Below are 22,581 nucleotides of genomic sequence, written 5' to 3' on the forward strand. Positions count from 1 at the left end.
CTCCTTCCCTGCATCATCACTCCTGGAAAATACCACAATAGTTAACACATATCCAGTATGCGCTGTCCGTCCATGTGAGACACATCTTCTAATCGTCCACCATGACATCTCCATCCAACTATTCCTCCTGATCTCTGGGCCAGATGCTCTCCACGGGGGCATGGAAATATGTGAAGAAGAAGAATCCACTCTAGGAATCAATGCTTCACACACACACCAAAACATATTCATACACACAACCATATATATGAACACACTAAAAGACACACACACAGGCAAACACACGCACACACACACAGTCAAACACACGCACACATGCACATATTGACAAACATACTGACAAACACATACACGCACACGCAATGCTCATGAACTATAGTGCTTGATTTGTACCATAGATGATGAAATGTAGGTGTGTTAACTGAGGAAACATCCTCGTCTTGTCAGTGCTGTTGATTTTCGCTTGTTTGTAGTAGTTCAACAAGACACGTTTAACAGCCTACCTGGTGTCTCCTGTCTTGCTGCTGTTAGAAGATAACGTAAGATTTCATTACACAGCACTGTCCTGAGTCTTATCTCTGTGATGGATCTGGACCCAGACAGACACATCTCCATCCAACTATTCCTCCTGATCTCTGGGCCAGATGCTCTCCACGGGGCATGGAAATATGTGAAGAAGAAGAATCCACTCTAGGAATCAATGCTTTTCCCAGAGATCAAGGATAAACATTCCTCAAAGTCTGACTTGGGGTCAGTTTTGTGTCCAGCCCCCAGGTTCAGATCCAGTGTTGGAAGTGGAGATGGGCCTGGGTCTGTCCAGGGTTAAATCATAGGGCCAGAGAGGTGTGTCAGGGAGGGACAGCCTGTCTTCATCATACCAATGACATATGATGACTGTGTGGTTTTGAAAGTGTTCTGTTACTGTCGCTGCTGTCATATTTGAAGCAGACATGAATACAGGGCTTTATTTGTTAGCGGTTGACCTCATCTCCAGCAGCATCCTGTATGTGTAGCTGTGAGCTCTCTCTGTCTTGGGAGCTACATTCTTAGCTGGTGCCAGAGTGTCAGTTACGCACAGGAATCCATCTCCTCGCCTTTCCTCACCTCTCCTCCCTTCTCCTCTCCTATCCTCACCTCACCTCTCCTCCCTTCTCCTCTCCTCTCCTTTCCTCTCCACCTCACCTCTCTCCCTTCTCCTCTCCTCCCTCCTCTCCTCTCCCCCTCGCCCCATCCTCTCCTCTCTCCTTTCCTGTCCTCCTCACCTATCCTCTCTTCTCCTCTCCTTTCTTTCCTTACCTCTCCACTCTCCTCTCTTCCTTTCTCTCCATTGTTTTCTCCAACTAGCGGTAATTCTATCTGGAGGTTGTTAGGTTCACGTTGCGGTCAACCAAATCTCTCTTCCAAATGATACATTCCTCCTCTCTGTGAGTGAGCTGTGACCTTTTCATCAGGGTTAGCGTTGTTGATTTTCCATTAGTGGGGACATGGAAGTTTCCTCTTATTGACTGGCGATGATCCTGGAACCAAGGTGCACCTAACGCTCGTTCTTTCTAGATCAAAGAACCTTGCTCTCTCTTTCTAGATCCAAGGAGAATCTCTCTTTCTCTCTCTTTTGCGCTCTCCTTCTTCCTCTCTTTGTCTCTCTCTCTCTGTCTTTCGATTGCTTTCTGTCTCTCTCTGTATCTCTCTGTCTCTCTCTCTGTATCTCTCTCCTCTCTCTCTGCGCCAGGACGGGGGTGTGGTGTCCAGGGAGGAGGGCTCTGCCCTCTCTGTTGCCACTGGGCCTGGGTGGAGAAGGAAATGACAGAGGAGGGGAGGGAGGAAGGATGGGAGGATGGTGGAAGTCAAGGAAGAGGGAAGAAAGAGCAGACTGTTTACCTCAGATGACTAGAGAGCTCTGACAGAGCGGGGGCCAGTAGCGCTCCAGAAGATAAGAGACCGGTCCTGAGAGCCATGAAATCATTCCTTTCATGGCGAAGTCAGTGGAAGTGAAAGAAGGGGATAAAAGAGCGGTTTCAAATGCAAATTAACTGAGTGAAAACTTACTGGATCAATCTTCATGAAAGTCTAATAGGTTGCCGTGGCAGCGTAGAGGCTTCTATGTCAATATTAGCTGATACCAAAGATGAGGGACTGGAGCTTTGAAATACTGAAGTGAGATAAGCTAATGTGGGAGGACTCTACTGAAGTCTCCCTCTCTTTCCCACAGCTCACACACAACACACACACTCAATACACACACGCACACACACACACACACACACACCAAAACATATTCATACACACAACCATATATATGAACACACTAAAAGACACACACACAGGCAAACACACGCACACACACACAGTCAAACACACGCACACATGCACATATTGACAAACATACTGACAAACACATACACGCACACGCAATGCTCATGAACTATAGTGCTTGATTTGTACCATAGATGATGAAATGTAGGTGTGTTAACTGAGGAAACATCCTCGTCTTGTCAGTGCTGTTGATTTTCGCTTGTTTGTAGTAGTTCAACAAGACACGTTTAACAGCCTACCTGGTGTCTCCTGTCTTGCTGCTGTTAGAAGATAACGTAAGATTTCATTACACAGCACTGTCCTGAGTCTTATCTCTGTGATGGATCTGGACCAGACAGACACTGTAATCCCACAGGTTGGTTTAGTGAAACTGGGAGGATCATGTGGCCTGTTTGGTTTCGTTGCTGTTCTGCTGCTGTACTGAGCGGCGCTCTCAGGGGGAGCTGGGAGCTGGGAGCTGGGAGATGGGAGCTGGGAGATGGGAGCTGGGAGCTGGGAGCTGGGAGCTGGGAGCTGGGAGATGGGAGCTGGGAGATGGGAGCTGGGAGATGGGAGCTGGGAGATGGGAGCTGGGAGATGGGAGATGGGAGCTGGGAGATGGGAGCTGGGAGCTGGGAGATGGGAGCTGGGAGATGGGAGCTGGGAGCTGGGAGCTGGGAGCTGGGAGATGGGAGATGGAGCTGGGAGCTGGGAGATGGGAGATGGGAGCTGGGAGATGGGAGCTGGGAGATGGGAGATGGGAGCTGGGAGCTGGGAGATGGGAGCTGGGAGATGGGAGATGGGAGATGGGAGATGGGAGCTGGGAGCTGGGAGCTGGGAGATGGGAGATGGGAGCTGGGAGCTGGGAGATGGGAGCTGGGAGCTGGGAGATGGGAGATGGGAGCCAGGCTCAGGTTGTCCTCGCTGGGCAGGAGATGTTCCATGGTGACGTTACTGGAGTGTGTTTGATGTCTTTACTCTGCTGGAAGACCTTTGTTGTCCACATTCAACCCAATCTGACAGCAATCACAGATTCAGACAGCAGATAATCACAAATAGACTCTGACATAACCTGACCCGCTAGGAGTTGTGCTAGTTATTGTTGTCAGGGAGCCAGGCTCAGGTTGTCCTCGCTGGGCAGGAGATGTTCCATGGTGACGTTACTGGAGTGTGTTTGATGTCTTTACTCTGCTGGAAGACCTTTGTTGTCCACATTCAACCCAATCTGACAGCAATCACAGATTCAGACAGCAGATAATCACAAATAGACTCTGACATAACCTGACCCGCTAGGAGTTGTGCTAGTTATTGTTGTCAGAGGTTTGTGTGTGTGTGTTTTTGATGAAACTGGACTCCAGCTTTGTGTTGTGGGAAACATGCAACCCAGCACCAGTTTTTACATTTCTGGATTAATCGCAATGTCATTGCCCCGGCAAGTTGAGACCTGCATCTGTGTGTGTGTGTGTTAATGATCATGTGTACTATGTGGGAAGTATGATTGTTAGTGTGTGTGTGCATACTTCCGTGGGTTAGCCTTCTACATGTGTCAGCAGGTTGGTGAAAGGTTGATGAGGACTAACAGAGCTGAGAGTGTTACTGTAGGAGAGGAGGCATTCTGCAGCCTTGTGAAGCAGCCCTGTAAAGCAGCTCAATACTGGCAGTAAACCTGGTGGATGCTATTATCTCTTGTCTAGAAGGAAATTACTGCAGTTCTTTCTAGGAAACATCTGTGTTCAGACACTGGCCCGTAGCACAGCAGGTGTAGTCTAACGTGCTGTGCTGCATTGCCTACACTGAACTCACACACACACACATGCATATGCATTCCCATGCACCTGTAAAGACACACATGCACATACACACACACAGATGCACATGCTCGCACCCATTTGCACAGACACACACACACTCACCCGGTTACACACCTTGTGCGTGACGCGTGAACAGGACACACGTGGAACCATACATGTCAGTGGAACGTGTGTCATACGTGGAACCATACATGTCAGTGGAACGTGTGTCATACGTGGAACCATACATGTCAGTGGAACGTGTGTCATACGTGGAACCATACATGTCAGTGGAACGTGTGTCATACGTGGAACATGTGAAGAACAAAGTAAAGCCCATATCAAAGGAAAGCTGATATCAAAGGAATTTGGATGACCACACCTGGAGAAGTTCTTTTATACTGCCGGCTCCTCTCTCTCCCTCCTTTATCTCTCTCTTATCCTCTCTCGCTCTTTCTCTCTACTTCTCCCTGTTTTATTTGTCTCTCTCTCTTCCTTTCATTCCTTCCCTCCGTGAGAGTCATCCTGCCTGCTTCTCTATAGGCTTGTGTAGTGCTGTGTCGTCCTACCAGGCCACCCCGAGAGCCTCAGTCGTGATGCAATAGCGGTGTAATCTAGGTTACTGTCTGCTTGACAGTACTGGTATTTACCTGACATTTACATCAAAATGACAGGAGAATTATAGAGCTGTATATTGTACTCTTTTCCCTGTAACCCCTTCCCTCCTCCTCCGCTCCTCGTCCTTCCTTCCCCTCCTCCTCCTCCTTTTTCTTTCCCACAGGTACTGTGCTTTTTCTTCTATTGCTTTTTCTAAGTTCTAATGCTATTTCTTTATTTCTTTCCCTCTAGCCTCCCTCCCTCTCTCTCCTTCTCTTTCTGTCCTCTCTCTCTCTCTCTCTCTCTCTCTCTCTCTCTCACACACACACTCTCCTTCTCTTCTGTCTTTCTCTCCCTCTTCTTCTCGCTCCCTCTCTCACACTCCCTTTTTCTCTCTACCTCTCTCCCTCCCTCCCTCTCTCTCTCTCTCTCTCTCTCTCTCTCTCTCTCTCTCTCTCTCTCTCTCTCTCTCTCTCTCTCTCTCTCACACACTCTCCTTCTCTTCTGTCTTTCTCTCCCTCTTCCTCTCGCTCCCTCTCTCACACTCCCTTTTTCTCTCTACCCTCTCTCCTCTCTCTCTTTCTCTCTCTCTCTCTCTCTCTCTCTCTCTCTCTCTCTCTCTCTCTCACACACACTCTCCTTCTCTTCTGTCTTTCTCTCCCTCTTCTTCTCGCTCCCTCTCTTACACTCCCTTTTTCTCTCTACCTCTCTCCCTCCTCTCTCTCTCTCTCTCTCTCTCTCTCTCTCTCTCTCTCTCTCTCTCTCTCTCTCTCTCTCTCTCTCTCTCTCTCTCTCTCTCTCTCTCTCTCTCTCCTCTCCTGGTCTCGTACCTGCTATGATTTATACAGGTTGACAGGAATGTGAGGAACATTGGCTCCACTTCCACAGTGCTCTTTAGTGTCGGAGCCCATTCCTGTCAAAAACACTGACTGCCTGGGCGGCACAAACACACACACACACAAACCAAGAAAATGACATTGCATCCCATCCCATTTCATATAATAGCTGTGGCTGTGAATGTGAAAATTGGTCTGTATGCTAGGCACTAAGAGGAGTGTTCTGTATGTACGGCCTGAGACAGGCTCTGCTGCATCCCAGGCAGGGATGATCACTTCGTATTAATGAGGATGTATTCTTGGCTGCTCCCTCAATGTCTCAGTGGAGGGTCAGATGGCTGAGCGGTTAGGGAATCCGGCTACCAATCAGACGGCTGCTGGTTCGATTCTCGGCTGTGCCAAAATTACGTTGTGTCCTTGGGCAAGGCACTTCACCCTACTTGCCTCGGGAAATGTCCCTGTACTTACTGTAAGTCACTCTGGATAAGAGCGTCTGCTAAATGACTAAATGTAAATGTACTACCTGGAGCTGGTCTACTGTATGTCCCATGTAAGGCTGTCACATTGCGCTGGTCTACTGTATGTACAGTAACATGTAACAGTGTTATGCACAGTGTCACATTGAGCCGGTCTACTGTGTGTACAGTAACATACAGTATCCCGAGAAACACTGGCAGCATGACACAGTGTGTAAACTAGTAGTTTGTGGAGAGCGTAACTATGGAGCATCCAACCTACCATTACTTTAGTCTGTGATTTAACTCATTATGGGATGTGTGTGTGTGACGGAGAGCGGGAGGAAGAGAGAGAAAGAGAGAGAGAGAGACAGTTGCTATAGATAGGACATGTTGTCAACTAGAATATCCTTCTGAGGCAGTGAGGAGGATCTGTCCTACGGTAAGTCCTGCAATATTGCCTTGTCTTCTTAAGTGTGTATGACGGGAGTGTGTATTAGAGTTAGGGATCAAGTGTGTGCAAAGAGACGGAGAGAGAGAGACGGAGAGAGAGAGACGGAGAGAGAGAGACGGAGAGAGAGAGACGGAGAGAGAGAGACGGAGAGAGAGACGGAGAGAGAGAGGGAGGAGAGGGAGGAGAGGGAGGAGAGGGAGGAGAGGGAGGGAGCATCGTCTGGTTCTGGACATTCTCAAGTTAACTTCATAAAGTACCTTCAAGTTTTGAGCTATGGACGATCATGTGATGCTATCCAGCAGACATCCGTCAGAGTCCTGGAACTGTTCTCTCTCTATTCAGCTTTAAAACATGAGGACACGCGTCGAAAGAGTTTTGCTGTGTGGAAAGTCCTACATTGTTGAGACAGAGTTGTGCTCTGGTGGTGAACTCCCGAGGTCCGTCTGGTCGCTGGTCGCTGTGTGGATGGAGACAGCCCATCTGAGACAGACCAGGAAGGTTGTAAAAACATAATTACAGGGATTAAGATCAGCTCTGCTAATGGGACGTCTTTATGATATGGATCGCTGCTGTGGAACATTATAGGTTTCCTCATGGCGGTGCTCGGAAATCCTTTTCTGCTTTCCACAAAGTGTTTCGTGCTATCCTGCATGTTGTTAAATTCCTTATTTTTTTTTACCTGAACCCAATCTCTCTCTCCCTCCCTTCTGTCCAAACTATTTATCTGACAGAAACTCAGTGCTGTTGTTCTACACGGCACTCAGCATTTAAGAAATCGATGTTCTGAAGTGCTTGCGTAAAATAAGATTTCACGGACATATCAAATTAAGATTTGCTCGTCCCTGCTGTCCTTGCCTGTTAGTTGCAGAGTATCTACATGGACATTGTGTTTCCTTGAAGAAGTTATCGAAACCTCTTCGACCTCACATTCTGTCCTTGCTGAGATAAACCTTGAGCCGGTCTCCCTTCTGTCCTGTCTATTGGCAGGGGAGAGTCCAAGGTCTGCCTTGGCCCCAGCCCTCAGCCCCCAGCCCTCAGCCCCCAGCCCCCAGCCCCCAGCCCCAGCCAAGGCTACCAGAGGCTGTGGGCGAGCAGGTCTAAGGTGTGAACTCTGACTCAGTTGTAAGTTACGGCCCTGGGCATGAGGAGTGCAGCGTGGCGTACGGCCCTGGGCATGAGGAGTGCAGCGTGGCGTGGAAACACAGACACCCCGCAACCACAAAGGTCCAGGGAGGAGGCCGGGTGACTCTCTCAAAAGCGGTTTCTCCCTCAATCTCACAGCCAGAAATACACTCCTTTCATCTGTGTTTAGTGCGGGGAAGGGTATAGGCATGTGTGTACATGCCTATTTTTGTGGGCCCGCTAAGCACAGACACATTTTTATGCTCCAGAAATACACCCCCCGCCCCCCCTCCCTGTATGTCTGGGCTGGACGAGGGCTCTGTCTCGAGCCTGCCTCCTGTTCAGGTCCACGCCACAGAGAGTCCTCTGTCTGCAGTCGTTACAATGATAAACATACAGAAAACAACTGAAAGGTTACACAGTACAGCTGTAGATGGAAGCATTGCTCAAAGTCCCAGGAGGACATTTCTCAATGCCTGTAAAGGTTAAATCAACAGTTTCGAGGTCAGAGCCTAGGTAGAGGTCAGAGGTCAAACATTGTGCAGTGATGACTGTCCAGAACCAAGGGGCCCATCTCCCGCTGAGAGACGCAGTTACATAAGATTAACACATACATCTGCACACAGGAAGCACATCAGTCAACTTTAATTTGATTGCCCCGGCTTATATGGCACGCAACACACAACAGGCCTGTCTGGAGTTAGACGTAAGATGGTATATTAGTAATATACTTATTTCTAGTCGGCGGCATTGCTCCAATTTTGCATCACCTGGCTCTGGTGAGAGTCTAGACGTTCGATTCACGCTGGTATGTGTGTGTCTCAGTGTTGTGTTGTGTGTGTGTGTGGGGTGAGGACAACAATAAGGCTGGGATTTGTCATTTTGTAATTTCTATGCGTGTGTGTGTGCATGCATGCGTGTGTGTGTGTGTGTGCGTCAGTCAGGATATAAACGGCTCTCCTCCAGATGAATAATAATAATGTGGATGACGGTTTTCTTCACCTTTCTGTTGATTTATGGATGATCCGCCCTCACACTCTAATAAAACCCTCCACACACATACATGCACAGACACACACACACACACACACACAGACACGCACACGCACACACAGGAATGACAAATGTCTGCTTAATTGTTGTATTCTGGAAAGTGGCTGGAGTGATTTATTAAGATGTTGAAAACTTGAAGGACAGTTCTTTCCCCATTCTTCTCTCTGACGCAGCCTGTCATTTCCACATTCTGATTAGCCTGATTTACCGTCTGCCTGACAGACATGCAGGTACCTCAGCACCATGACATCTGGAGAAGGTTTCTAAGGGTGTGTGTGTCCTTTCTTTCTTTAATTATGGATTTTATTGGGGTGCACACACACACTCATGAGGTACATGTGTATGTGCGCAGCATTCAAAGAGTAAAGGTGTTTTATAGGTTGCAGGCAGTGCTCTTTAAAGTCAGATGGTTCTCTGGAGCCCTTATCTGCCTGCTTCGCACACACACACACACACACACACACACACCCTCTCACACACACAGACACACACACACACACACACACTCTCACACCGTCAGCAGAGAGATCTGTCTCCCAGCGTCCCGTGATGGCTGTGTTCTGATCCCCTCCGGCGGTACAAATGTCAACGTTGCGCAACAGCGGGCGGAGTCTGTGCTCTCTGAGTCTGTGCTCTCTGCGTCTGTGCTCTCTGCGTCTGTGCTCTCTGAGTTTGTGCTCTCTGCGTCTGTGCTCTCTGAGTTTGTGCTCTCTGCCTGACAGTGGAGAAGATCTGCTCCATGAACTGGTCCGTACACAACCCCTCTCAAAGCACCCTGCTCTGAGACCTCCTCTGGAGAGCTGCACCAACACTGCTGGAGGTTTAACTCTGATCCTGGATCAGAAATGCCCTTGTCCCTCTAATGGTGGATGGGAGCGTTGGCAGCAGGCAGATCTGACCCCAGGTCTGTGGTTGGGGCGGGTCTGGTGAATGCAGCTGGTTCCTGTGGCACCCTGGGGGTCTGTGTTGTTCTTCATAATGGACTCTTGTTCCAGCTGATAAATCTCATCAGATTAGCCGCAGGCTCACCCCGTGTCAGAAGGCTGTGTAATTTAGGTCATTACACACAGAGACGCAGGCCTCACTAAGGATTAAATTAGATTAAACGATCAGGGCAGGGAGAAGCACACAAGGGTCCTTAAACTCCCAAGTGTCTCAGAAGAAATGAGGTTGTGGATGAAGGACTGGATCTCAAGCAGAAGGCTGATGGTTAGATGCAGGTCAACCCAGACGCATTCCTGAAGGATTAATGACCAGGTTTCCTCTGAAGAGTTCAGGTCTGTAACAGGACTGAGTGTGTGTGTGTTTCTGTGTGTGTGTGTGGCGGGTGTGTGTTTGTCTGTGTGCATGTTTATACCGGGAGTCAGGTGGCTGAGCGGTTAAGGACTCGGGCTAGTAATCAGAAGGTTGCTGGTTCAATCCCCGGCTGCCAAATGGTGTTGTGTCCTTGGGCAAGGCACTTCACCCTACTTGCCTCGGGGGAATGTCCCTGTACTTACTGTAAGTCGCTCTGGATAAGAGCGTCTGCTAAATGTAAATGTAAAATGTAAATGTTTATGTGTGTGTGTAGAGTATTGAACCAGGCTGATGTTTTCATTCAGTGATGTTGTGTCGTGCCAGGAGACACAGCCTGTGTCTCCAGGGTTGGATGTGGGGAGCGTACAGCCAGGGCTGTCAGGCCTATGTGTGTTCCATTATGGATGTCTAATCTGTGGAAGCAGCACTATTACAGGTTTAAAGATCAACCAAGCTGTCAGGCTGCATAGATTCTGCCAGATGAATGGGGAACAGCAGAATTTCCATCTCCAACATATGACAGGCCAGCCAGCTAACCAACCGTTTAATACTGCACTTCACATTAGACTTGCAAATAAGATACATACTTGTGGTAGAGTGTGTGTGTGTGTGTGCGCGTCTGTGTGTGTTTGTGTATGTCTGATGTGTGTGTGGTGTGTATGTGTGTAATACCCTCTCCTCTCATCGGACTTGCAAATGGAAGACTGTCACTGCACATTGCGAGCGAGTAGGTGAACTTATTAAAATGGAAGAGAGCTTTACGGCAAAGTTATCAGTTCCCTTGTCGGTGCTGCTCTCTTGTGTGAGCAGGCGTCTGTCAGAGAAGGCTACTTGTTTATCTGTTGTTCAGTCACGCTTTAGTTGCATGTTTCAAGCATGTACGAAGGATTATGAGTGAGTGCATGAGGTGGAAAGGTTTTTACAAACATTTGTTTCTTTTCCTCGTGTTTCACACTTAAAAAAAAAAATCTTCCCCCAACACCAATTCCATTCACCGTAGCGCTGGCAGAATCTCCCCTCAGGTCTATGAAAAGGGTTGCAAACTTTCCTCACCTCTGTGATGCCTAATTCAATAAGGCTTCAATCAAGGCCTAGCAGCATCAGAGGACACTGGGACAGTGATTACACAGCAGCAGTCCCAGACTGGTGCCCTGCATGTGGACTGTGATTGGAGTCAACGCTGGCAGCTGCCTGGATATGGGAAAATGCATGTGTGTGTCTCTCTGTGTGTGTGTGTGTGTGTGCGTCTCTCTCTCTTTGTCTGTCTGTGTGTGTGAAAGGCCTGTGATTGCTGAAAGCATTTCAAAAACTGCTGGCAGACAGAACAGATCTAGAACATTCTTTGAATTTTTTTAATCACATGGATGGAACAGCGTTCACCCTCTTCTTCACCCCTCCATCCCTCAACCTCTCCTCCTATAAATCCCTCCCCTTCTTTTCTCCTATCCTCCTCTACCAACCTTTCTTTTCCAGCTCTCCGCTCCTCCTCTGCCTTCTTCCTCTCCCCTCCCTCTCTTCTCTCCCCTCTCTTCTCTCCTCCTCTCCCCTCCCTCCACTCTCACACTCTCCCCTGCTCTTTTTCCTCACTTTCACAATTTTGCTGTCATGTGTGGAATGTTAGGAAGGCTGACAGGTTGCATCACCCCAGAGAGAGAGAGAGAGAGAGAGACACAGAGAGACACACAGAGAGAGACACAGAGAGAGACACAGAGAGAGAGACAGAGAGAGAGACAGAGAGAGAGACAGAGACAGAGACAGAGACAGAGACACAGAGAGAGACAGAGAGAGAGACAGAGAGAGAGACAGAGAGAGACAGAGAGAGAGACAGAGAGAGAGACAGAGAGAGAGACAGAGAGAGAGACAGAGAGAGAGACAGAGAGAGAGACAGAGAGAGAGACAGAGAGAGAGACAGAGAGAGAGACAGAGAGAGAGACAGAGAGAGAGACAGAGAGAGAGACAGAGAGAGAGACAGAGAGACAGAGAGACAGAGAGAGAGACAGAGAGAGAGACAGAGAGAGAGACAGAGAGAGAGACAGAGAGAGAGACAGAGAGAGACAGAGACAGAGACAGAGACAGAGAGAGAGACAGAGAGAGAGACAGAGAGAGAGACAGAGAGAGAGACAGAGAGAGAGACAGAGAGAGAGACAGAGAGAGAGACAGAGAGAGAGACAGAGAGAGAGACAGAGAGAGAGACAGAGAGAGAGACAGAGAGAGAGAAAAGGAAGCAGAGAGGGATGGAGGGAGGGAGGGATGAAGATCTTTCACCACTTGTAGAGTCAGATGCTCCTCAAGGGGCTCTCTCTCTCTCTCTGTCTGTCTCTCTCTTTCTCTGTTTCTTCTTTTTTAGGTTGACCCTCTTAGACAGGGATAGGTGAATGCTAGGATACGTCAACCCTCTGGGTGTTTGAGAACAAAAGCCTCCATCTTTAGTCCAACATCCAAACGGATTCTAATTGGAGAAATGAAATTCTCCATAGCAGATGTGTTGACTAACACATTAGAAATGATGTTTGCTAAAAACTTCATGCTGTCAGACAAAGAATGTCAAAGGATGTCTACAGTGTGTGTGTGTGTGTGTGTGTCAGCAGCAAGGAGACCTGCATGTCCAGCATATTTATTAGTAAATGTCATGTAGATGCAAGTTTAGCGAAATAAGAGTGTAGAATCTGAGTAGGCAAATGGAATTGTGGGTAAGCTGCAGACTGCTCGACAGCAGACAGGAAAAATAATTGTGAGTGTGAGTGTGTGTGTGAGTGCGTGCATGCGGAACTGATTGTAAGGCTGCACAGCCACTCTCTTCTCTTTAGATTCTCCGTAGCACACCCCAGGGTCCCTCACTCTAAACCCATTAGACTGTCCCCTCCCTCTCCCTCCATCTATCTCTACCTTTCCCTCTCTCTCTCTCTCTGTCTCTCTCTCTCTCTCTGTCCCACTCTCTCTCCATATATATAAATACATATTTTCTCCCTCTTTCTTCAGTTCAATGTGCGCGTGTCAGAACCACTCTTAGACCCCCTACTATGTTTCTCCACCATAACAAAAGTCCTAATTGAAAAAGAAGACAGGTGTGGGAGACAGGTCTATGAGGCAGGTGTGTGAGACAGGTGTGTGAGACAGGTGTGTGAGACAGGTGTGTGTGAGACAGGTGTGTGAGACAGGTCTATGAGGCAGGTGTGTGAGACAGGTGTGTGAGACAGGTGTGTGAGACAGGTCTGTGAGACAGGTGTGTGAGACAGGTGTGTGAGACAGGTGTGGGAGACAGGTCTATGAGGCAGGTGTGTGAGACAGGTGTGTGAGACAGGTGTGTGAGACAGGTCTGTGAGACAGGTCTGTGAGACAGGTGTGTGAGACAGGTGTGTGAGACAGGTCTGTGAGACAGGTCGGTGAGCCAGGTGTGTGAGACAGGTGTGTGAGCCAGGTGTGTGAGACAGGTCTGTGAGACAGGTCTGTGAGACAGGTCGGTGAGCCAGGTGTGTGAGACAGGTCTGTGAGACAGGTCGGTGAGCCAGGTCTGTGAGACAGGTCTGTGAGACAGGTCTGTGAGCCAGGTCTGTGAGCCAGGTCTGTGAGACAGGTCTGTGAGACAGGTCTGTGAGACAGGTCCTGGGGTGTGTCTGTCAGTGTGGCTGTAGACGGTCCCTCTGTTCAGACACACATCCTTCACTCACCTCTCACTCTCAAAGGTGTTCCTGACAGAACTTTCAACACCGTTTCCGAACACAAAGTAGCGTTTCCAGAGACAAAATTGGTTTCATCATCTGCTGCATTTGATTCATTTTCATCAGTCCTGTATTTCTGTGCCTGGGCTCTCCAGTGCTGAGCTGGGTGTATAGCTTCAGGCCCGGGCTGGGGCTGTCTCGCTTCTGCCGATGCAACACTTAATGAGACGGTTTCCCCTGTTTTTTTGAACACAGCTCTTTAGAGATTTCATCATTTAATCACAGAGAGAATGATATGAAAGAAATGGAAAGCTGAAGCTTTTTATATTCCTTCATTTCCAACTCTCGCTCCCTGGCTCACTGTGCGTGTCTGTTACAGGCTGGGGATGATCATCTCAGATAGGGGGTTCTACTTACGGTACCATAGACTGGCTGGAAGAAGACCTAGGGTGGAGAGACAGATATGTGATGTGGGCCCAGGAGAGAGAGAGGTAGGTATCTGGTGATGAAGCAGGAGAGAGAGAGCGGTATCTGGTATTTTAAGTCTGTGGTTTCTGGTTGTTCTCAGGTGTTGGCCCAAGGGCATGTCAGTGTCCATAGTGAGCTTCCCCCTGCGTGTGTGTGTGTGTTTGTTTGAGGACAGTATGTACTGTATGAAAGAAAAAAATGTTATTCTTTTGCAACCCGAATCCCACCTGTTTTTCTGTACAGACAGGAAGACGGAGGCCCTCATTGGTTGAGCTCCTCCCACTTCCTGGTTGGGCCTCTCCCTTTTCCTGCAGGCAGAGTTGTGTGATAGGCCAGTCAGACCAGTGTTATTGTAGCTCACATCAGCTTGTTGAGAGAATCATGAAATGGCTTGTCATCGTGTCTAGTATGTTGCTAATGTACAGTTTCAGCACTGCTCGTTGCACGTAGTACTTACAAGATGAATACCTCAACTGAGCTTAGTCTGGAGACACTGATAGATCTACTGATTCCTCCCTCTCTCCCCTCTCTTTCTCTCTCTCTCCCCCCCTCTCTCTCTCTCTCTCCCTCCCACCTCTCTCTTTCCCCCTCTCTCTCTCCCCCTCTCTCTTTCCCTCTCTTTGTCTGTCTCTCTTTGTCTCTCTTTTCCCCCCTTCTCGCTGTGTATCTCTGTCACTCTATCTCTTTGCTTATTCACTGTGTGTGCGTGTGTGTGTGTGTGTAGTGTTCTCCCTGAAGAGTGTCCTCCCAGTATGTGTGTATTGTGTTCAAGGTTGAGTTATTGCTTTGTTGACTGATGGATTGATTGGAGCAGATGGACTACTCACAGTCCAGCCCTGCTTTAGGGAGTCAAGTGGCTGAGCGGTTAGAGAATCGGGCTAGTAATCTGAAGGTTGCCAGTTCGATTTCCGGCTGTGTCAAATGATGTTGTGTCTTTGGGAAAGGCACTTCACCCTACTTGCCTCGGGGGGAATGTCCCTGTACTTACTGTAAGTCGCTCTGGATAAGAGCGTCTGCTAAATTACTAAATGTAAAATGTAAATGTGCTTTAGGAGCTGCCCCTCTTCAGAACTCTTATGTTTCACAGGCACTCACAGCATTAGCTGTAAAAAACATTTCATAGTAATATCTAGTAATGTCCTTGTGCTTTTTGTGCCTGACAGATTGCTTTGTTGTGGTGCTGCCTGACTGGAGCACAAAGACCTGGAGGTAAAGTCTTGTGGAAAAACAAGGACGTCTCCCTCATAGCAAGACTTGAAATAACACACCTAATACTGAGGCTAGCAAGGTGTGTGTGAATGTGTGTATGTTTGAGTGTGTGTGTGAGTTAGTGAGTGTGTGAGTGTGTGAATGTGTGTGTATGTGTGTGTACATGTGTGAGTGAGTGAGTGTGTACGTGTGAGCGTGTGTTTGCCTTGTGTGTGTGTGTGTGTTTCACGTGTCTGTGAGTGTGTGTGTGTGTTTGTGTGTTTCACGTGTCTGTGAGTGTGTGTGTGTGTGTGTGTTTCACGTGTCTGTGAGTGTGTGCATATGCATAATTATTCATATCTTATTCAGCACCTGGGTGCTTCTGGTTCAATGTCATGTCTCCCTTGATTTTGATGTTCTAAGTGGGACATTTTCATTTGGAAGTTCATACCCAATTTGAATCCATGATAGACTTTAATTAAAATGAAACTGACCCATGGTGTCACCCTTACAGCATACTGCAGAATTGGCTTTCTCTGCACTGGAAAGGCTCATTACTATAAAATGATGACATAGTTCAAGAAAACAGACAGGCATGACACACACACAGACAGACACTGTAAATAGGCAGGCAGGCAGACAGACAGAGAGAGAGAGGGGCAAGCAGACAGACAGACAGACAGACAGACAGACAAAGACAGGCAGGCAGAATGCATCAGTGTTTGTGCTGACAGACTCAGCTTGTGTCTGGGGAGGTACAGATAGTGGACATACTGCAGAGATCATGTGTCCTGTACGAGCTGACTCAGTCAGGACTCCTCTGCCCTGGCCTGGGAAGCAGACTAGAGGACAGGCTCTGTGTGTGTGTTTGTTGAAAGACTAGAGGACAGGGTGTGTGTGTGTTTGTTGAAAAATTAGAGGACAGGGGGGTTGAGTGTGTGTGTGTGTGTGTGTTTTATCAGCAGATTGTTGTGCTTCTCTTCATGTCCAGTCAGTTCCTGGTTCCCCAGCTGGTTCAGCAGCTGCTCCTAGACCCCAGACTGCTGGCATCACATACTATTATTACAAACTATTATTCAGTACTATTATTACATAATATTATTCAGTACTATTATTACATAATATTATTCAGTACTATTATTACATAATATTATTCAGTACTATTATTACATAATATTATTCACTACTATTATTACAAACTATTATTCAGTACTATTATTACATAATATTATTCAGTACTATTATTACATAATATTATTCAGTACTATTATTACAAACTATTATTCAGTACTATTATTACATAATATTATTCCATACTACTCATGGATGGGAGTAGTATATATAAGACCTGTTTCTGCTGCTCAGGAAATGGCCAGCTCACGTTAAGAGACTGGTCTCCACCCTGCTAACATGCTAGGTGATACACACCTAGCATTCTGTATGTGTGTGTCAGTGTGTGTGTGTGCGGGTGTGTGTGTCAGAGAATGTGCGGGCGTGTGTCAGTGTGTGTGTCAGAGTGTGTGTGTGTGTGTCAGTGTTTGTGTTTCCTGCTGTTACAGTCCCACTGAGCCCATTACTAACCAACGGGACCTACTGTCTCTCTCTCTCTTTTTCTCTCTCTCTCTCCCTCTATATATCTCTCTCCCTCTATATCGCTCTCTCCTCCCATCTCTCTTTCTCTCCATTGTATTCTCCCTCCCTCTCTCTCTCACTCTTTGTCCCCCTCTCTCTCGCTGTGATGGTAGAGATGTCACCAGCACATCCTGTCATGGTAGAGATGTCACCAGCACATCCTGTCATGGTAGAGATGTCACCAGCACATCCCGTCATGGTAGAGATGTCACCAGCACATCCTGTCATGGTAGAGATGTCACCAGCACATCCATCCTGTCATGGTAGAGATGTCACCAGCACATCCATCCTGTCATGGTAGAGATGTCACCAGCACATCCATCCTGTCATGGTAGAGATGTCACCAGCACATCCTGTCATGGTAGAGATGTCACCGGTACATCCATCCTGTCATGGTAGAGATGTCACCGGTACATCCTGTCATGGTAGAGATGTCACCAGTACATCCATCCTGTCATGGTAGAGATGTCACCAGTACATCCATCCTGTCATGGTAGAGATGTCGCCAGCACATCCTGTCATGGTAGAGATGTCACCAGCACATCCTGTCATGGTAGAGATGTCACCTGTGAGACATGGTTATTGTTATAAGATCTTGGCTTCAAAGCTTCACTCACTTACACTCACACACACACACGCATGCACACACACACACACGCGCATGCACACACACACACACACATCCCTGACGCAGATGTCTGACAGCTAGCTCGCAGTGCGTGCCAGAGTACTGGTGAGACATGAAAACCATTTTCAACAGTTAGCAAGCAGAGAAGCAACTTATGTTTTTAATAATGCATGACTGCCAGACTTCAGTGAGCCCTGCTTCTGTTTTCGCCTTTGTGTGTGTGTGTACGTGTGGCTGTGATTGTGTGTGTGTGAACGTGATGGAATGTGTGTGTCTACTCCCTCTTTGATTGCTCGAAAAATATAATAAAAAAAGTCATTTCTGACCACAGGAATTTGCATGGTTCAGCAGTGGTAAACACATTGCAGCACGCTGGGACCACACTTGTTTCATCTATCACTAACGTTCGTCTGCCATGTTCACAGGTTCTGCTACTCTGATGTCACCTGTGGCCCTACGGACATCCCAGACTGGAAACCAGGATTCTGGACCGCTGGAAAGTCATCACCGCTGACGACATCACCGCTGATGTCAGTTTTCTTTTGTTGATTAAACCCAACCTGGTGACCACAACCTTCCTATCTGTGTTCTGTCTCTGACTAGCTGCCTTGGTCCTACTGATGACATGAGATACCATGTTGCTGGGTAATACACACACTCACACCAAATACACACACACACACACTCCAGACACACCCACACACACACACACACACACAGCCACACACACACACACACACACACAGCCACACACACCCACATTAGGATGCTAACAGTGAATGTTTCACATGATTCTAATGTGCAGAGATGGTACTCTCTGTGGAATGTTTATCAATGTTTGTGAACATGATTATTAAACAGCTGTGACCTACACACTCAGACACACACACACACACACACACATACAGACACACACACTCACACACGGACGCGCACACACAAGCCCAAGGCAGAGCAGCATCTGTGCTGGAAAGGGAGTGTTGGTGTGCGTGAGCAGGGTTCTGATGAGGGCTTCTAGATAATGAGAGTCAGAAGACTGCAGGGTCAAAGGGGAGAGAAAGAGAGAGAGGGAGGAAGGAGGGAGGGAGAGAAGAAGGACGAGGGAGGGGGAGAGGGGGAGGAGGGGAGGGGGAAGTGGGTTGTAGGATGGATGGAGGGTAGCTGAGAGATTGTCAGTAACAGTAATAGGGATCAAAATTAAACAGTTCACTGCCTCACAGCAGCAACTCCACTACAGCGGTCCACTCTCACAGCCTACAGTATCACAGACTCCATCATGCCCAGTAAAGACTGGTGTTTGTACCGTGCCCTGGAAAGAGAACTGTGAAATAAAACCTAACGATCTCCTCAAAGGTGCTTTACGCTATTCCTAGATTATGTAAGGTTTTATGTAACCACATCTAACTACTGAGGTGTTTTGTTGTTATGCTGGGCTGCCCCCTCCTGGGCTGCCCCCTCCTGGGCTGCCCCCTCCTGGGCTGCCCCCTCCTGGGCTGCCCCCTCCTGGGCTGCCCCCTCCTGGGCTGCCCCCTCCTGGGCTGCGCCCCCCCAGGTTGCCCCCCGGGCTCTCGGTATTAACAAGCTGGTTTTGTGACTCCTCTCCCAGGTGCCTTCCACTGAAGTGAACCTAAAACACCCAATCTACAGGAAGACACATCTACTGTGGCGTAGGACACACCCACTTTGGGGGAGGACACACCCACTTTGGGGGAGGACACACCCACTTTGGAGGAAGACACACCCACTTTGTAGGAAGACACCCACTTTGGAGGAGGACACACCTACTTTGGAGGAGGACACAAGCTGTGAAGGACACCTGCAACGCTCTGAGAGACGGCAGTCTGAGGAGAGAAGGAGAGCAGTGGGAGGAGCCAGTGGGAGGAGCCAGTGGGAGGAGCCAGTGGGAGGAGCCAGGTTATCTCTGAGGACTGTGAGACATGAAGATGTTTGTGCTGCTTCTGACTGTGCCGCTGCTGGGGCCCCTCGTCTTGGCAGGTGAGACACCCAGAGCAGGTGGCAGGACAGTTGACCTCAGAATGACCTGAACCCTGACCCCCCCCCCCCCCCCCCCCCCCCACCCTCCCCGACCTCACAGGAGGGACGTATGATAGCAGATAGTGGAGCAGTGCTAGCGGTGATGACAGCTTGTAAAACTGTTACAGAGTTGTGCTGGTAATGGAGTTTCCGTGCTTCACGTGTTAGTGAAGGTGAAGCAGGGAGAAGCAGGTGTTCTGGTCGTGAGCAGACGAAACACTCGGAAGGTTCCGGTCCAGCTGCAGGTCCCAGACTGGGCCGAGGGTCTTCCGACTTCATGGCTCAGAAGTCTGGATGTGGGTATGGTCCAGAGTGGGTCGGTTCTGGGCCCCTTGAGTCAGGCGTCAATGAGGCTGGCCTCAAATACCCCCTCAGAGATACACACACACACTCTCTCACACATACTCTCACACACACACTCTCATACACACACACTCTCACACACACACTCTCACACACACTCACACACACTCACTCACACACACACACACACACTCACACACACACACACACACACTCACACACACTCACACACTTCCACACGTTCCGCCACGTTGGTGGAAAGTGAGAGTGATTTTCCTGCTTCCCCTGCCAATGGGCATGCGGCCAACCTGAGTCCATCCCTTATCCCAACAACCGTCAGATGTCTGTGTGGGTGTGACGGAGAGAGAGAGCCTGTGTGTGTGTATGTGTGTGAGAGAGAGCCTGTGAGGTTGTTGTGTGTGTGTGTGTGTGTGAGGTTGTTGTGTGTAGGACCTTAAAGTCGTGGCCAGTGTCCCAGTGGCACAGATTCACATATTTAAAAAAATATATACAAAACTCCCTCTTCCAGAGCAGTTTTATTGTAATTGCAAACAGAAGTTTAACAGAGCAGTGAGTTGCTTTTTATAATCATAAACATGAAGGCTTTGCATCTGCTGCCAGACCAGCTTTTAATCATCCTACAGTGTCCTGACGGACCAGGTCTGCAAAACACTCGCGTGTGTTTGAGTGTACAGTAGATAAAGCAGCATAAAGCCATGTCGGAGAACGGTTGCCGTCTATCTGTGGTGAGGTAAGCCAGTCACAACATCACTAGCTCTACTGACAGAAACACTGGCCTCAGATCAGTCAACACTCCCATACAAGTTCATGTTTCTGGAGGTCGGTCTGCTGTGGCTGCCTGTGTCTTTGTGCAAACTCCAGCCCTCCAGAACCCACCGTGGTCAGCAGAAGTCTGCTGTTGTAAGAAAGTGTTGAGGTATCAGTTTGTGTTCCTGTCTCCCTCTCCCAGTTCTCTAAAGAGGAGTTGTGTTTGCATGGAGGGTTCTCTCCGTGAAGGAAGTGTTGACCTGCATGTCTGGGTTGTGTGTGTCAGAGAGGTAGGGTCGTTCAGAGTTCTCTGAGAACACAGAGAGAAGCAGGCGGTGGTTCCACTCACTGCCAGGAACCCCCTGTGCTGCCTCGGTGAAAGTGAGGAGATGTGCTGTGGAGTTTAAATGGGTTTGTGCTGTGTGTGTCTGTGTGTTTGTGCGTGTGCGTGTGTGTGTCTGAGTGTACTAGCCCCCGCAGTGCTATATCTGCAGACCATCAGCTGTTTGCTTGTGGTCCGAGTTTTCCAGAAAAGAAGAAGTGGTCAGACTAGTGACCTCTCCTAGCCCTCTATCTCTACCTTACACTGCCTGACCCCAGGCAGAGCCAATCACAGCCTGGCTCTTGGAACAGAGAAGCCAGATTGGGCCAATCAATCATTCCCTATCATCCCAGGGGAGATGTAGACTGCCATAACAACTCTGGCCAATCAATGACAGTGACTGATCTGTTAACCAGATGGAGGTACCAGAGTCTGTATGTCCTGCAGCTCCTCAGTAATAGAAGGCCAACCGAGGAAGAATTAATACACTGACTCTAGCTGGTCTAGAGCAGCGATTCCCCAACCGTGGGCCGCGTCCCACTAGTGGTCCGTGAGGGTAATGCAGGTGGGCCGCCAAACGAAAACATTTTAAATTAATAAATAATCATAATATTTATATATATTGGTAAATAATTCTACAAATTATTGAACATTTTTAAATGACATTTTGTCGCATTAACTTGCATACGCAGTACTTCTGCACATTCCATGAACTATGTCTACTACTTCCAGTAGCACAATAACACATTATTGGTGTGGCTGTAGTAAAAGTTTCGAAAGGTTTAATTTTAATTTTGAAAAATTTATTTTTTTAATAGAAGTTTCAAAAGGTTTAAAAATTTAACAAAAAGTTTCGAAAGATACATTTTTTTCTTCTACAACATTTTTGAAAAAAGTTTAGAAAGTATTAGTGTATGCATTTTATATTATCGTCCCCGGGACACCGTTAATTTCGAGCCCTGTGTGTGTGGCTGTGTGTGACGGTGTGTGTGACGGTGTGTGTGACGGTGTGTGTGACGGTGTGTTGTGGTCGTCTCTCCCCGGGACACCGTTAATTTCGAGCCCTGTGTGTGTGGCTGTGTGTGACGGTGTGTGTGACGGTGTGTGTGACGGTGTGTGTGACGGTGTGTTGTGGTCGTCTCTCCCCGGGACACCGTTAATTTCGAGCCCTGTGTGTGACTGTGTGTGTGTGGCTGTGTGTGTGTGACTGTGTGTGTGTGGCTGTGTGTGTGTGACTGTGTGTGTGTGTGTGTGACTGTGTGTGTGTGGCTGTGTGTGTGTGGCTGTGTGTGTGTGACTGTGTGTGTGACTGTGTGTGTGTGACTGTGTGTGTGTGACTGTGTGTGTGGCTGTGTGTGTGTGACTGTGTGTGTGTGGCTGTGTGTGTGTGGCTGTGTGTGTGTGACTGTGTGTGTGTGGCTGTGTGTGTGTGGCTGTGTGTGTGTGGCTGTGTGTGTGTGACTGTGTGTGTGTGACTGTGTGTGTGTGACTGTGTGTGTGTGGCTGTGTGGCTGTGTGTGTGTGGCTGTGTGTGTGTGACTGTGTGGCTGTGTGTGTGTGGCTGTGTGTGTGTGACTGTGTGTGTGTGACTGTGTGTGTGTGGCTGTGTGTGTGTGACTGTGTGTGTGTGGCTGTGTGTGTGTGGCTGTGTGTGACGCTGTGTGTGTGTGACTGTGACTGTGTG

General features: G+C 48.4%; 1 protein-coding gene across 1 annotated transcript in view; it reads left to right on the forward strand.

Annotated features, from left to right (window-relative positions):
* The window catches only part of cemip (cell migration inducing hyaluronidase 1), a 56,902-nt gene that overhangs the window by 8,287 nt on the left and 26,034 nt on the right, over nucleotides 1-22,581 (forward strand). The window contains 1 exon segment of the mRNA XM_062471754.1: nucleotides 19,077-19,465. Within this exon segment, the coding sequence (XP_062327738.1) occupies nucleotides 19,408-19,465 (58 nt within the window). The 5' untranslated portion in view covers nucleotides 19,077-19,407.

Source organism: Osmerus eperlanus, chromosome 10 (genome assembly GCF_963692335.1).
Source record: "Osmerus eperlanus chromosome 10, fOsmEpe2.1, whole genome shotgun sequence".
NCBI classification, from domain to species: Eukaryota; Metazoa; Chordata; class Actinopteri; order Osmeriformes; family Osmeridae; genus Osmerus; species Osmerus eperlanus.